General features: G+C 38.5%; 1 protein-coding gene across 3 annotated transcripts in view; it reads right to left on the bottom strand.

The window, feature by feature from the left end:
- Cul2 (cullin 2) overlaps window positions 1-16,082 on the bottom strand; it is a 43,417-nt gene that overhangs the window by 9,272 nt on the left and 18,063 nt on the right. For all 3 annotated transcript variants that reach the window (XM_029546951.1, XM_021215028.2, XM_029546952.1), the window contains exons 3-14: window positions 15,346-15,448; window positions 12,882-12,976; window positions 9,050-9,155; window positions 7,988-8,070; window positions 7,216-7,312; window positions 7,017-7,127; window positions 5,292-5,454; window positions 3,036-3,160; window positions 2,077-2,184; window positions 1,034-1,093; window positions 404-532; window positions 224-310 (exon numbers count right to left, since the gene is read on the bottom strand). In XM_029546951.1, the coding sequence (XP_029402811.1) occupies window positions 224-310; window positions 404-532; window positions 1,034-1,093; window positions 2,077-2,184; window positions 3,036-3,160; window positions 5,292-5,454; window positions 7,017-7,127; window positions 7,216-7,312; window positions 7,988-8,070; window positions 9,050-9,155; window positions 12,882-12,976; window positions 15,346-15,448 (1,267 nt within the window). The remainder of the gene's footprint in view (window positions 1-223; window positions 311-403; window positions 533-1,033; window positions 1,094-2,076; window positions 2,185-3,035; window positions 3,161-5,291; window positions 5,455-7,016; window positions 7,128-7,215; window positions 7,313-7,987; window positions 8,071-9,049; window positions 9,156-12,881; window positions 12,977-15,345; window positions 15,449-16,082) is intronic.

The following is a 16,082-nucleotide window of genomic DNA, read 5'->3' as shown; positions in this document are numbered from 1 at the left end:
CTGACACCCAACACTGTACACAAACACACTCATGCCTGCCCACTTACATACTGACACCCAACACTGTACACAAACACACTCATGCCTGCCCACTTTCACAGCCTGCTGTGTGTATACACATCAATGACTGCTGAAGTATACAGTCATTACATATAATGAGCATACTTGGCTGTTGGTACAAGGTTTCTATGATATTATCTATCACACTAAAGATTTATGGTACCTTTAATTTATTGATCATGGCTTCTTCAGAATCCATAGACATAGACAACCCGTGAATTAGACGTTTTGCTAGCATTCTTGCATAGAACTGTAGGAAAATGGGAATGGTTACTTTTGTTGTGACTTAAAATTCAAAATAGAATGAAGCAGGTAACTGCGATCTGAATGCTGTTCCACTCACCTTCTGAAAGACATCCTTGTCATCAATGTACTTGAAAACTGTGATGAAGCTAGTGAGCTTGTCCTCCACTTCATTTTCAGTCATCCCCTTCGCTGACTTCTTTAGCAAGTTGTCACAGTACTTAGCAAGCTCAAAGAGAAAGTGGTAATACATCTTACAAAGGATCCTTTGGACAGACACTTCAAACGCGGCAACACAAAGCCTCATAGGTATGTCACTTAGAACAGATGTAAGGGCACAAACATGAAAACAAGCCAGTAAATGGTTATCAGCAACGGGACAAAAGCAAAGCAGATGCTGAAAGCTGTTACACCCTAAAGTTACGCTTTAATATTATGAATGTAAAACATGAGTGCGTGATCAGCTAAGTTTTAAAAACACAGGACAACAGAACTAAGAAAAAAAGCCTAATCAGCATAATGAATAGTACACATGCTTTTTTAACAGGATTATCATCTTTATGAAATATTTTCTCCTTTGGTTAAAAAAGGGCACATGGTTTAATGCATTCTGAACATAAATTTAAATGTATATATAGTGCGGACAATTCTCATATTCTGAAAATTAGTACACACATTAATTTGCCATTCTAGTAACGTCCTTTTACCAACTTCAAGCAATTAAACTTACCAGTTCAGGCGCTTTGCACACAGACTTGGGTTCTCTGTAATTTACAACAGATGTAAGGGCCTAAATGAGAAAACAGCCCAGTGATTAGTTACCAGAAGAAGGCAAAAGTGGTGGCTGTGGATCAGCTGTCTGATCTATGTCTATAATACCCACAGTTTAGCCATCTCTCTTTCTCCCTATCTCTGTCCAGTATGTAATGTATAGGTGTTCACATAAAGAAGTACACACATAAATGAAGGCAAGGTCTACCTTAGCTATTGTTCTTCAAAAGCTTCAGAGTCTGTCATGAGACTTAGGGTATAAGCTAGCTGGACAGCAAGCCCCATGACCCCGGCCCCTCTCCAGCACTAGATTACACTATCACACCATTGTTTTGACACGGGTGCTGGAGGTTGAGCTATCCCCAGCAACTCTTAAGGCCATGTGTTAAAAGGGATACTGGCGGCCCAGGGGTGTGGGGATTCTTTTCCTTCTTCCTGTGCTTCTTTGGGTCACCATTAGGTGAACATCTTCATGTACTATGAGAAGCCCAAAGCAACATAATTAGTTAGGAAGAAACCTGTGAAACCCTGAGTTAAAAAAATTCCTTCTGCTTAGCTCAGTGTTCTATTATATTGGCAGGAAGATGACTATCTCACAAATCAAAAGTCAATTTCTTATGTCAAATATCAACTCAAATTTCTGGTATCTTTCAAACCAAGAATGAATACAGCCTAAATGTGGTATAGGTTAAACAGAAATATAGTCCTGCCACTGCCAGGGCTCTAACAAAGGACCAGAACTAAAGAACATTAGGATTATGTACACCAGGTCACTAATAACTCAGTAAGCTGACATAAGACACTATAAGTTCATTTTACTACTTTAAAACTTAGATTCTCAAATTTAAACTGGTTATTTAATGTATTTAATGTACATTTCAGTGTCTCAAGGATCTCAAACTTGAATGCCTAACAAAAATGCCCAACTGAAAACTGCACATCACCGGTTAAAGAAAATCCCATGTACAGATCACATGCATGGATTATTTGTTTAAAAGTTACCTTATCTAAAGCACTCATAAAATGCTGATCACCATTCAAAACAGTGTTGATAAGTTGAACGAATTTACCATGTACTTCCAAAACTGATTCCACAAATAGTGTTGGCATCTAAAAACAAAATACAAAGTATAAATTCACATTTTAAGATTTTCAAGAACAAAACTTGGATAAAGAATACTTATAATTTATATTCATTATACTTTTATGCTCAAATTATTCTTAAACTCCTCCATACCCTCAACTCCATATCTCTGGTTACACTGGTTTTAAAAGTTTAAGACTTCTTTTTATCAAATGGGACTGCCATTCAACACCAGGCCTAACAAGTCCTCTGCCATGTGAAGGCACACGCACTCTTATGCTGGGTCACAGGGTGAATCCCTAAATACCAGGCCCATCAACACTAGAATGAATTCTGAAAAGAGGACTAGAAAGCTTGTTTGTGCCTGAGAATGAGATCCTGGAGTTAGTTGGGCAGAATTAAGTTTTTGTTCAATGTCACTCAATACTTGGAATCTGCAAACCTAGCAATAAACTATGAATATGCCTAGTAACAACAGCAACAAATACATGGTCACTAAGTAGCAAAGGCCATTTCAGATAAATGAAAGTTAGGCAGGGTGACAGGTATTTGACTGTGGCATTTTGAATAGCAAGCACAGAGGCAGAGGAAACTTTAAAATCTGCCATGTACAAAGCAACTGACTGTGTACACACAGCAAATAGTTTCCTGTCAGAAGGTTAACAAATGCTACGTGGCAATCAGTATTGTGAGGAAGCAGCTGATCGATGGTTTTAATTCCAAGAAGAGCTCCGTAAATTCAAGATTTAAAACATTAGAATACAGGTGCCTTAGTTTTTCATGACAAACTCTTTTATAGCCCATCAAGGTTAAAAAACCACAAACCCTCTATACATCCCCCTAAGAGGAAGCATTCTAGCTCCCCTGTGCAACTCACATGTTCCTGAGTAAGGTTACTGGTCGCTCTGAGGCCCTCGTCATGGATGTGTTTCTGCAGCTCCTCAATCATATGAGGTAAACCACTGGACACAGCACGGAGTAAGACGTACATATTTGCCATGTCTGAGAGGAAAAAGAATTTATTAACTTCCCAAAGAACCTTATTATGTAATACATGCTTTTAAATGTACCAGTTAAAAGGAGCCATCTGCCACTTGAATACAAACACACAAACTCACTTCCCAGCTGCTGTGCCATACTCCCCCCAAAAAGGAAGATGTTGTTGCTGCTTACTATGTAGTGGTGGTGGAGGAAAATCAAGAAAATACTCATATACTTCCCCTTCTTTTTCACTCGAGTGCTACTATACATGTGTGTGCTACTGGTAACTACAGAGTATCTTAATGTAGAAGTATTTTATACTGGATGATAAAGCAAATCCACATATTTCACAACTTTATTACAGTTACTTGGAAATTAATGGGAAATTATATTGTAATTAAAAATATATGCAAGAATATCTGTACTGGCTGGTTGTTGGTCAACTTGACAGAAGCTGGAGTCATCTCAGAGAAAGGAGCCTCCCTTGAGGAAATGCCTCCATGAGATCCAGGTATAAGGCATATTTTTCAATTAGAGATCAAGGGTAGGAGGGCCTATTGTGGGTGGTACCATCCTTGGGCTGGTAGTCTTGGGTTCTATAAGAAAGCAAGCTGAGCAAGGCAGGGGAAGCAAGCCAGTAAGTAACATCCCTCCATGGCCTCTACTTTCTGAGCCGCTTGAGTTCCAGTCCTGACTTCCTTTGGTGATGAACAGCAATGTGGAAAGTGTAAGCTGAATAAACCGTTTCCTCCCCACCTTGCTTCTTGGTCATGATGTTTTATGCAGGAATAAAAACCCTAAGATAATATCTGTAGTAGAAACCTCTATTCAACGTGCTATGGTAGTATCGATCTTATGGGCAGATCCTTCTAAGCAGAGAACCTAGCAGCAAGGTGAAAAGAGATGGTTCAGCAGTTAAGAGCACTGGCTGTTCTTTATGAAGTCACAGTTCTATTCCCAGAACCTATATGGTGGCTCACCCCTTCACATAGACATATATATATACATACATACATGCAGGCAAAACTCCACAGCAAATAAAATAAAAAATAAATGAATAAATCTTTTTTTAAAAAACCTCCCGTGCCACTGAACTGTGTACTGTGTTTACCTTAAACATCTTATTGAGATGTAATATACATGCAGACAACTGTACACATATGGCTTTGTGAATTATTATAGATGAACATACAACACCCCAAATATGCACACCCAGACTTAAAATAATAGACATTACCTATACCTAGAAATGCCCTTGATCCATCTCCCAATACTACTGCTCCTCTGTAAGGGAAAGTAGTCATAGGCTGAACTCCTCTGGCTTGAACTACGAACACGATTACACAACTCTTTCTCTTCGCTCAATTTGTGTGTGTGTGTATGTGTGTGTAACATAAGGCTTATCTGTGCTGTGTTTAGCTTTCATGTACTCATGGCTACTCCTCTGTAATAATCCGTAGTATACGCATCAGTGGATGTGTGACTGTTTCTAGTCACTAAAGGGACATTGTTGCTATGAAGACTGTTGCATAGTTTTGTATACATGGATACACATAGGGGAAGGAACCCCATACCTGAGAGATGCTGGGTCATGAAATATATATATATATATATATATATATATGTGTGTGTGTGTGTGTGTGTGTGTGTATAGCTTCATACTTAGTATTAATGTTGCAATATGGTTTCATCAATTTATACTCTCATCCCAAGTTACCGGAAGTTCCTGGCATCCTACTTATTTCCTGATATGTCCTATATTCTTCCTGACTACATAACAAATCACACACAAACACCACCAAACAACAGTAATAAAAGAAATGTTTTCACTATTTATCGCTCATGTCTCAGTGAACTCTTGCTTTAAAGTGAGCACCTGTCTTACCCTTCCCAATTTGATTTCCTACTGTATATAAGGAAAGTAGCCCTTGTGATACATAAAAGCATAAACACATTTTCCTAACTCATCTTTTTATACTTTAGACTACCTTAAAAATGCTTTTCCAAAAGATTAACCAATAATCCTAAGGGAATTTGTAATACACCAGGGGTATTAAAGTGTGTTTTAAATCTAAGGAAAGGACGAAACAGCAGAAAAACCAGGACTTGTCGTTTGATTTTTGTTCACTGGTCCGTCCCCGGGCGCACTTACCATTCTTCCTCTCTTGCCGAATGATGCTGTGGCACTCCGAATGTAAGAATTGTAAGTGGTCTGCTACCATCCGCTGCTGACACTCATGAATCACTTTAGTATATGAACTTGGATGCAAATATTTTCGACATCTAATTTCTTCATCTTTTAATCTACCTAGAACCTACAGAAATATATCCTTATAATCATGATCTATGATGCAATGTTTAACATCAGCCAACTCTTAATGCCTTTGGGAGAATGCAGGTAAGGTTATGGAAAAGCTTTACACAACCAATTTCAACTCAAAATGAACTAGTCATTTCAGATCAACTTAAGCTCTGTCACCTACATGCCCTGACTGCATTCTAACAACAACCTTCACTCACCAGCCCAAATCATCTGCTGCAGTGGGAACCCAACACAAAACAAGAGTACAAACTACATAAACAAGCCTTAACTGTCACATTAAAGACTTTTATACTGACCCAAATATGTCAACGAAGACCTTTTATTAATGATTACCCTGCATGAAAAGGAAGCAAATCCAAATAATACAAGTCAATGAAAAGTTAATGAAGATAGGAGGAAAAGAACCTGACAATTTTTTTGACAAAACAAAACAAAACAAAACAAAACAACAATATTGTAGCCTTAAAGAGTATTCTAGAAAGACATACATAAGTACAATTGTGTGGACTAGGAAACCATTCTGATATGAAGCTACAGAAATTATGTGTGACCTTTTAAAGACTTCTGGTTCATCAGTCTCGAAATAAGAAGGGAAAGTATTAAAACAGGTAATGAGGCTCAAGAATAGAGGAAGGAATACCCATATCTCTATTCTAATGAAATACCAAGAGTTATAGGTAATTAGAAAAAATAAGGTCCCTAGATTTTCATAGAGAGATGCATCTGCCTCTGCCTCCCAAACGCTGGGATTAAATACATGCATCACCACCACCCAGCCAGGAAAATAAAGGTTTCTAGATTTTAAAAGGTGCTCGCTGTGTTGTTTTGCTGGTCCTCTTAGAATATTTTATCTTCTCAGTTAAACCAACTAACAGAAATCATCCAGTAACAAAATGCTTGAACCTTAACCCTACAAACCGAACCTGGTTAAGCCAGACAGCGATGCGTCTCTGTAATTCCAGGCCTCAGAGGTGAAGGCCACAGGACTGCAGTGACTCAAAGGCCAGTCTAGGCTATAGAGCAAGACTCTCAAAATATCAAGAAATGAAAACTTACAACATCTAGTAAAAATTCTCATGTCTTCTTATAATGACTCTTTATCACTCTTAAAAACATTAGTAGGGCTTAAAATTCTGTCTGATGGTTTGACACAGTGTTCAACATTCAGCAGACCAAGAGGTAACCATGACTCAGATTAAATTATGTGTCTTTCACTTTTTCTTTCCACCTCGTTATTTTTATTTCATTTATTTATATTAGAAACAAGGTGGTATGTGTCCTGGACTCACCTGAATTTCCTTAAATGGCTGATGACAAGTAGTTATACTGGGAACTAAACTCAGGCCCTCTACAAGAGGTGGACGTGCTCTTAATCACAGAGCAATCTACCTGGCCTTTATTATATTAATTTTAATAATGTAACTAAAATAGCATTTTTTCCTTAGGAGAAACAATATAACAGAAACTTTTACACTAAAATAATATTAAATATGGACATTCTCAAAATACTGTAAGATGTGTAACAGGTAAAGTCACATGAGGTGTTTTTTTTACCTTTTCCATATACTGTGAACAATTTGATTCTTGTAATAAATTTGAAGCTTCTTGCTTGTAATATTCTCCCGTTTCAGTCAGAAAGGGAGACACAAATATTCCCTGATAAAACTGAAAATCAATTAAAACTGTATTAGTAAAAACTGGAACAATTTCAGCAAATACAGGTCTCATCATGTTTTGAAATACGATTAATTACCTTTAAGGGAAATTTTTTCTTATACTGTTCAACATGAACAAAGGAGTTAATAACCCCATGGATTACTTTCTGGTTTGGGTCTTCACCACCACGATCACTGAAACAAAGTATAACATAAAATATGTTTGAATATTCAGACATATACTCAAGCACACCAATACATAGCTGCTAACATACTAATCTAACTAAAAGTACAAGTCAAAAATGCAAGCATGAGCCAGGTGTGGTGATACACGCCTTTAGTCCCAGCACTTGCTCAATGGAAACTCAATGGGAAGAGAGTAACCTCTCTTAAGGTAAGAGACAAACAAGGATGCAGATTTTCCCTCATTTTTTTTCCTTAACACAGCTTAACATAACTTTTAAGTTCCAGCCTCAGCAGTCATATAGGAGAAATAAATAAATAGTATTTGAATTGGGGGGGGGGGGAAGTAAAAGTATTGGTTTATAAATAGCCTTGGAGGTAGAAATATATACCAAATTTTATACTACCACCATCAACAACAACAACAAAAACCCAAAAACCACTATTAAAGTAAATGAGTTAATCTGCATACAGAAATCAGTCATGCTGTTGTATGCCAACAGTGAACTACCTGAATTGGAAAGCAAGAAGGCAATCCCATTTTGAATTTGCTGTAAGAAATCACCAGAAAAACCTTAAGAGTGAAAACCTGATCAAAAAAAGTCAGGTAGACTCACAGTTGGCCAGAACTGACAGGAACAATATACACACTAATGGTGCTCACTAAGGGCATGAACCCAAACTCACTTTTTAATTTCTCGAAGCAGCATCCGGATAAGGATGTTCTGAAGGGGTTCAACCATTAACTTCCTCCACATATCCAATGCTAGCTGCCAGGAAAAACAGAAATCATCAAGGATGAATTAGGTAATTTTTCCCTTAACATTCATTCAAAGATTTTTTTTTTTTTATAATTCTCTTTTTTTCCCCCGGGCCCCACTCACTCCAGCCCCTGGTCACTTTGGCCCTGCTCACTCCGGCCCATAGGTTTTTTTTGTTTGTTTGTTTCTCATTACGGATGGATGTGAGCCACCATGTGGTTGCTGAGATTTGAACTCATGACCTCCAGAAGAGCAATCAGTGCTCTTAACTGCTGAGCCATCTCACCAGTCCTCAAGGATTTTTTTTATAATAGAAATACCCATCAATAGGAAAATTATTGATATTTTAAAATATAAGCAAAAGCTGAAGGAAATCCATACTCTAGGAGTTCGAGTTATGAACCTGGTGGCATCTATTGTCCTGACCATATTTCCTAAAGCTTATTTGGCTCAAAATAACAAAACAAAACAAAACAAAACAACAACAACAACAACAAAAAAAGGAAAAAAATCAGTTTTAATTTAAAGTAGCAGTCATCACCTCAGAATTATAAGATTAAAACATTATTATATATTACACTGTGTGTGTGTGTGTGTGTGTGTGTGTGTGTGTGTGCGTGTGCGTTGGGTGTGTGTGTGTATGTGTGTGTGTGTATGCTTGTATATTATTGTTGTTATTAATTATTACTAGTGTGTCTGTGTTCTGGAGTTGATTCTCTCCTTCCATTATGAGGTGTGTTCCAGAGATTAAGCCCAGCTTGTCAGCCTTACACAGTCAGGAGACAAGTACTTTACCTAGAGCCATCTCCCCTGCACCTATGGCTGCAATAATCACTGAAAATTAATAGTTTTGTAAAATTCTTATTGCTTGTTCAATATTTAAATACTAGACAGAGATGGGCCAACCCCTTATGACAGGTGAAAGGAGAGATTGAAGACACAAAGCTCTGAAAAATCTATGTGTGCAGTCACTTAAAGAAGTTCTTACCTCTCCTATTTCCATAAGTGGTTCATTCATATCTACTCCACCATAGCCATATTGTATATCAGCTTCTGTCAATTTATTCTTTTTAATATACTGGGTATTGAGATACCTGAAAGTCAAATGTAAGAACCATTGATGTAAAGTCAAAAATCAGTTAGGAAAGCAAATAACTGACAGCCGTAGAACACTAAATCTTAGAGTCATACATTCACAAACTAATGCAGTGATAACACCAAAAGAAAACATATACAAGTTAGAAATAAATGAGAACAGTAAATTATTAGCCCTGGACTTTCTGCAAAGGTGACTACACCAATAGCTTTTCACACAGTAAGAATAAAATGACCCCCAGCATAGGAAAAGAAGAAGATCTGCTTCCCCTTGATTCTCACCACAATGCTCCTGACTTCAAGCAGCATTTCTTACAATGGCTTTCAGCTAAAGAAGGACTAAGACAGGAGGAATACAGGCCAGCATGAGAATGATCTCCAGCCTGCAATGCCCTGTAGCCACAATGACAATGTCTGGCCGCTCTCATTCAGAACTGGTACCTTTTGGGCTTGCCTTGATCTCCCTCTAAACTCTACCTTCCCATGAAGAACAAAATATTTTACCAACTACATAGCACTTGCTACCACATACAGTCCTTTCCTTTCATTGATAAATCTTTTTATATGTTCAGTTCCTTTCTGGAGTATAAGGGTGGTGACACCCTTCTGACACCAATCAAAAAAGAGCAGCAGGCAAGTATCGAGTTCTAAAAGGAAATTCCTATTTAAAATATTTCTGAATTGTAAAAGAATGGCAACAATCTAAAAACAGCAGGGCCTGGAAAAGTTTACACTAGACTACAAATTTGGATAAGCAGCCTGAGCCAGACTGTAAAAGCCATGAATGCCACAGATAAGCAAGCAAATTCTCAGGCATACACACACACACACACACACACACACACACACATACACATATACACACACACACACATGCACACACAAAACAGTACTTGAGCCGGGCGTGGTGGCGCACGCCTTTAATCCCAGCACTTGGGAGGCAGAGGCAGGCGAATTTCTGAGTTCGAGGCCAGCCTAGTCTACAGAGTGAGTTCCAGGACAGCCAGGGCTATACAGAGAAACCCTGCCTCGAAAAAACCAAAAAAAAACAAAAAAACAAAAAAAACAAAAAAAACAAAAACAGCACTTGAGAGGCTGAGCAACAGGGATTGCAAGTTACAGACTAGGCTAAGATAGCAAACCCTGTCTCAAAGCAAACAATAATTCTAAAATGGATAAAATAATTTTACATAATGTTAAAAAATAATTATGCACCTGGTGAGGCTAAACAACAGGAGAACTTGAGCCCAAAGAGTTCCGGACCAGCTCGGCAGAGAACACAGTGAGAGAGACTCTCATCTTACAACAAACAAAAACTACTTGAGGAAACTGGTATTTCTTTCTTAAAAAGTGTGTCTACAAACAAGGAAAGGCACCAAGCAATGGTAGCACACACCTTTAATCCCAGCACTTGGGAGGCATACCAGGCCCGGTCAACAGAGCTAGTTCCAGGACAGTCAAAGCTACACACACACACACACACAAAACCCTGTCTAAAGAAAAAAAAAAACAAAAAAACAAAAAACCAAAAACAAGGAAAGCCCTAGAAGACAGGATCAATCTACCATCCCCCCTCTCCCATCCCCACCCGCCAAAAACCACTACAGAGGCGTTTTCTTCTAATATTGTCAACATTGCTCTCTGAGGAAAGATCTCATTACTATTCACCCTACCAATACAATTAAACGAATGACCATTGGTTATCTAATGCCAATACTACAGGACACTTAGTTGACTCCCATAGGCATCAGCTCTATGATTGGGTTACAGACAGTGGAAAGCTAGTGATTTTAACAGTAATCAAGTACTCTAATAAGATAACATTAGCTAGGTGGTTGCATACACCTATAATCCTAGCTAGAGAACTTAATAATCAATTACAGACTGATTTCAAGGTCAGTCTGGGCTCAAGAGACTTTGTCTCAAAAAAAAGATAGGCATGTAAAAAGGCTCTGATATGCATGTATAAAGGCTCTGATATAAGAAAATGAATGAGCCCTGAGTCTAACTGATTAAGTGCACACGCACCCACTCTTCAAACTTCAACAATACGTATAATCTAGCTGGGGGTTATCTTAAAAAAAATCGCACAATGTTGAAATACTATTTTATAAAAGTTAAAGCCACAATAAACCTGTACTTTATAGTAAACTGTTTTTAAATTGTGGTTTTGCTCCTATAAAGGCCACTGTACCATTGTGAAGTCCAGTTCCTGCAAAGGCAACTTAGATTAAGTAACCTATGCTTCTGTTGATCCAGCAAGGCAAAAGAGTAGCAACATGCTAGGAGAACTGAGAGCTGCTGAGGTTCTATGGTGGGTACCCTCACAGAGCAGGGTAGGATAGCAGACTGTGCCTGGAGAGCTACCAAGTCATCAGCTTCTCCACAGTGAGAAATTGAAACCCAGACCCATTTATGGGACAAACCACAAAGAATATGGCAAAATTATCACTGCATCCATCTCAAGCCATAAAGGTTACATGAGAGGACTCTCTAGGCCTAGAATAAGAGAACAACACTTTGTGTGAGTGTTTGGTATTTATTTACTCTGTCAATAAATGTCTGCTTTGCTCAGCAATAGTTATAGGCAGGTTATTTTAAATGATGAACTACTTACACAGGGATCCCTAAGACTTACTAATGGTATAGCCACAATGGCTTATGTATAGAGAAGCTTTGATGCTGAAACAGTGACATTTCCTAAAATTTAAGTTCTATCATTATGCAACAGTCAACTGCTCTTACTTTACAAAACTGAGTCAAATAGGATCAGCTCAAGAGAACCACAGAAGTACAGGGCCTAAGCCAGAGACCATGTAGGAAAGAAGAAACTTTAGGAAGGGAAATAAGAACCTGTCAGAATTAGTTCTCCAGAGAAAGGAGACAAGAGCTGCCAGATGGAGCAGTATGGGTAACGAAAGGAAGAAAGGAGAGAGCAGGGCGCACGGCTAAAGCTGAATCAATGTGTCCAAGAGGTCTGAAAGAAAACTACCAAGTGCCCTAAGCAGTCTCATAGAACCTGAAATGCATGTTTATCTTCTGGAAATGTGGCTTAGATTTATTTATTTACTCCACTAAGCATCATCCAACCTGAGTTTTTACAGTCATCTGTTGGAGTTTAACATGCTCTAGACAATTTGAAGAAACAGTCACATTTCCTTCTTTTCTTTTCCAAGGGTTACTGTCTACACTCCTGCCTATCACACAGATATACATCTTGCTCTGATGTGGACCTATCTATCAAAGTACCTATTAGTATTCTATATTCCATGGGAAATAATATAAATCACTCCTTCATAATTAAACTCATTAGAATCATATACATTGAGGTAGAAGAAGGACAGGACCACATTTCAATTTCTAACATCCACAACCATCTCCAGTCCAAAGGGATCTGACGCTATCTACTAGCCTGAGGACGCCAGGCACATAAGAGGTACAGAGACACACATGTAGGTTAAGACACTCATGTTACATACAAGTAAATCTTGTTTCTTTGGTTTTGGTTTATTGAGACAGGGTTTCTCTGTGTAGCCCTGGCTGTCCTGAAATTCACTCTGTAGACCAGACTGGGCTCAAATGTGTTGAGATCTGCCTGTCTCTGCCTCTGCCTCCTGAGAGCTAGGATTAAACACATAGGACACCACTGTCCAACCATAAAAGTAAATCTTACAATGAACTATGAATGCAGATGGTGCTAAGAGGTCCGAATTCAAAGCACTCACCGATATAAGCAGTCCATATAGTCGGCGCCCTTGCTGTACTCTTCCCAGTACCTATGATACATAACAAGCACTTGTTCTTCAGACTCCAGAACTCTCTAAACAGAAAAAATATTTTTGCTTTGAAAGTACTAGTCATTTTCATTACAACGAAATTATAAAATATATAGAATCAAACTTCTAAAAATAGCTCAAATCAAGCATTATCACCCACATTTATAAATTATATTTTAATCATATTTAGTACAAATGAAACTGGGAAAAAAAAAGTGAGCCTTAGAATAGAGAGTGATTATCCAAAGATTTCTCCAAAATAAAAGAACAAATGATTGTAGCTTGAGAACATGGATATAAAACAAGCATATTCATGGATTTTTTTTTCATAGAAATTTTTTTTTAAGATTTATTTATATATGTGAGTAAATTGTAGCTGTGAACTACAGTTGTGTAGCCTTAATGTGGTTGTGAGTTGTGAGGCATAATGTGGTTGTTGGGAATTGAATTTTAGGACCTCTGCTCACTCTGGTTCGGTTGGACCTCTGCTGGCTCTGGCTGGCCCCACTTGCTCTGGTCAACTCTGCTCGTTCAGTCTCTGCTCTCTCCCAAAGATTTATTTATTATTATACATAAGTACACTGTTGCTGACTTCAGATGCACCAGAAGAGGGTGTCAGATCTCATTATGGGTGGTTGTGAGCCACCATGTTGTTGCTGGGATTTGAACTCAGGACCTTCGGAAGAGCAGTCAATGCTCTTATCCACTGAGCTATCTCACCGGCCCCATAGAAATTATTTTTAAAATTGTTGTTGCTCAGGTTGGCCTGTAACTTGAAATGTTGTTCTCCTGTGCTGGGGTTGCAGGTGTTCAGTGAGTGATACAACTAGCTTGGGCATTGCTAGTGTTCACGTTAGGTAAGCAGGCCAGCAGCTGAATGAGTCTTCAGCTCTAAAGATAATGTGACTTTTTTGTTTGTTTGTTTGTTTTTCAAGACAGGGTTTCTCTGTGTAGCCCTGGCTGTCCTGGAACTCACTCTGTAGACCAGGCTGGCCTCGAACTCAGAAATCCACCTGCCTTTGCCTCCCAAGTGCTGGGATTAAAGGTATACACCACTACCGCCGAGCTTATAATGTGACTTTTTAAGCAAGACTGAACCAGAACACTCTTTGTAGCCTAGGATCACCTTGCACTCAGCAATCTTTCTACCTCAGCCTCCCCAGTATGGGATTTTAGGCTTGAGCCATAAGCATCTTCAATTTTATTTCTCAAAGAATTCATGATGGGCATGGTGGCATGCCCACATATCCCTTTAGTCCAGATCTGTGATTTCTAGGCTACTTAGGGCTACAAAGCAAGACCCTATCTCCCAGAATATACAAAACAAACAAGCAAAAACTCTCCATAGCCTCGACAGCGCCCTCACTCCAGCCCCCGCAGAGCGGAGGCAGCAGGGCTGACTGCGGCAGGGCTGACTGCGAACTCCAGGCTAGCCACTTAGGCTACTTAGCAGTTTGATCCATCTTGGATAACATGACATTTTATCTCAAAAAACAAAAACAACTATAGCCTAACTTAATAAATGGTAACATCAATGTCTTACATGGTCATTAATACATAAAGCAAAGTTCAATAGCTTATAATAGTCATACTTCACCCAAAGTAATATATTAAAAACACTGAAACAATTTAAAAGTACTTGCTATCAAAACTTCTCCCATGAGTTTGATACATGCACACTCAAACAGGGCCGGGAGTGGTGGCGCACGCCTTTAATCCCAGCACTCGGGAAGCAGAGGCAGGCGGATTTCTGAGTTCGAGGCCAGCCTGGTCTACAAAGTGAGTTCCAGGACAGCCAGAGCTATACAGAGAAACCCTGTCTCAAAAATCAAAAACAAAAAAACGAAAAGAACCAAAACAAAACAAAACAAAAAAAGAGTGTATGCGTCGGATAATAAACACGCACTAAGAGTAGTATATTCCTCTTCCACATTGTTCAGCCTTCTGGGTCAATAGGGTATCTCTTCCTAGTTAAGGCAGAGGCTGTGCTGTCTGACCATTATGATCTGATGGTTGCCACCAACACCAAGGTAGAGTGCAAGATTCCTCCCAGTTTGATGATCTTTAAGGACCATGCAAGGGACACAGCAGCTCATTTAAATGAGTGAGATCTGTGATGATGGCTCCATTATATCGCAGGTATAAACCCTAAAGAACCAAACTGATTTGCCCTGTGAACCAAATAATGATGCTTAATTCATATATCTTAAAAATGGCTAGGAATACATTGTTCAGAAATTTAGGTCTGGTTAATTTTATGTGTATTTTTAAAGTAAGTATTTTGTATCATAAAATTTAAAATTAAGAGAAAAAAAAAAACAAATTTGGTGGATGTCATCCACTGTAAAACAGTGATCTAGTCAAATCACCGCAGCTGTAAGCATACGCATATCACAGCAATATTATCCCTTACCTTATACAAATGCCGAACGTGATTTTCCAAAAAAATCTTTGTTTCTGCATAAAGTCTTTCTCCAAGTGGTTCAGGATAGGCCACACATAAAGCATAAATATCTCTAGATAGATTATTAAGGTTCTCATAGTAAAAACTTGATATTTATATTTGGCATTAAAAAAAGAAAACATCAAGCTGGGTGTTGTGGTACCCTAGAATCCTAGAACTTCTGTTCTGCCTCTACCTTCCTAGTGCACTGGCAAGACAAAAGATGAAACAATAAACGGAAAATACAGGGCTATTTATGATGGAATCATGCGTTTATACTTTAAATGAATAAGAAGAGCGGGGTTGCAGAGACATTTGCTACTGCGAGTTCTTGAGTTCAGTTCTTAGCACCCACATGATAGCTCAAGGCTATCTCCAATTCTAGCTCCAGACATACTTTTCTGGTCTCTATGGGCAAAACATATGTTATGTGCTACAAACTCCTCTGTGTAAAATCACGTACAGACTGTGCTACCTGTATTATAATAAACCTTCAGAAAGCTAAATTATCTACCTAAAAGAGTACAGTATGGGGGGACAACAGAGGGCTCAGCTGTTAACAAAATGTACCACTCTTGCAGAAATTCAAAGTGCAATTTTCAACAATCACTTTGGGAAGCTCATAACTGATTTAAACTTCAGGGATCCAATGTTTCAGCCTCAGAAAGTACCCATGCATTGTGTGCAAATCCACATATAATACACAA

The sequence above is a fragment of the Mus pahari genome, chromosome 15, assembly GCF_900095145.1.
Source record: "Mus pahari chromosome 15, PAHARI_EIJ_v1.1, whole genome shotgun sequence".
NCBI classification, from domain to species: domain Eukaryota; kingdom Metazoa; phylum Chordata; class Mammalia; order Rodentia; family Muridae; genus Mus; species Mus pahari.
This window is presented reverse-complemented; position numbering and strand designations above follow the sequence as displayed.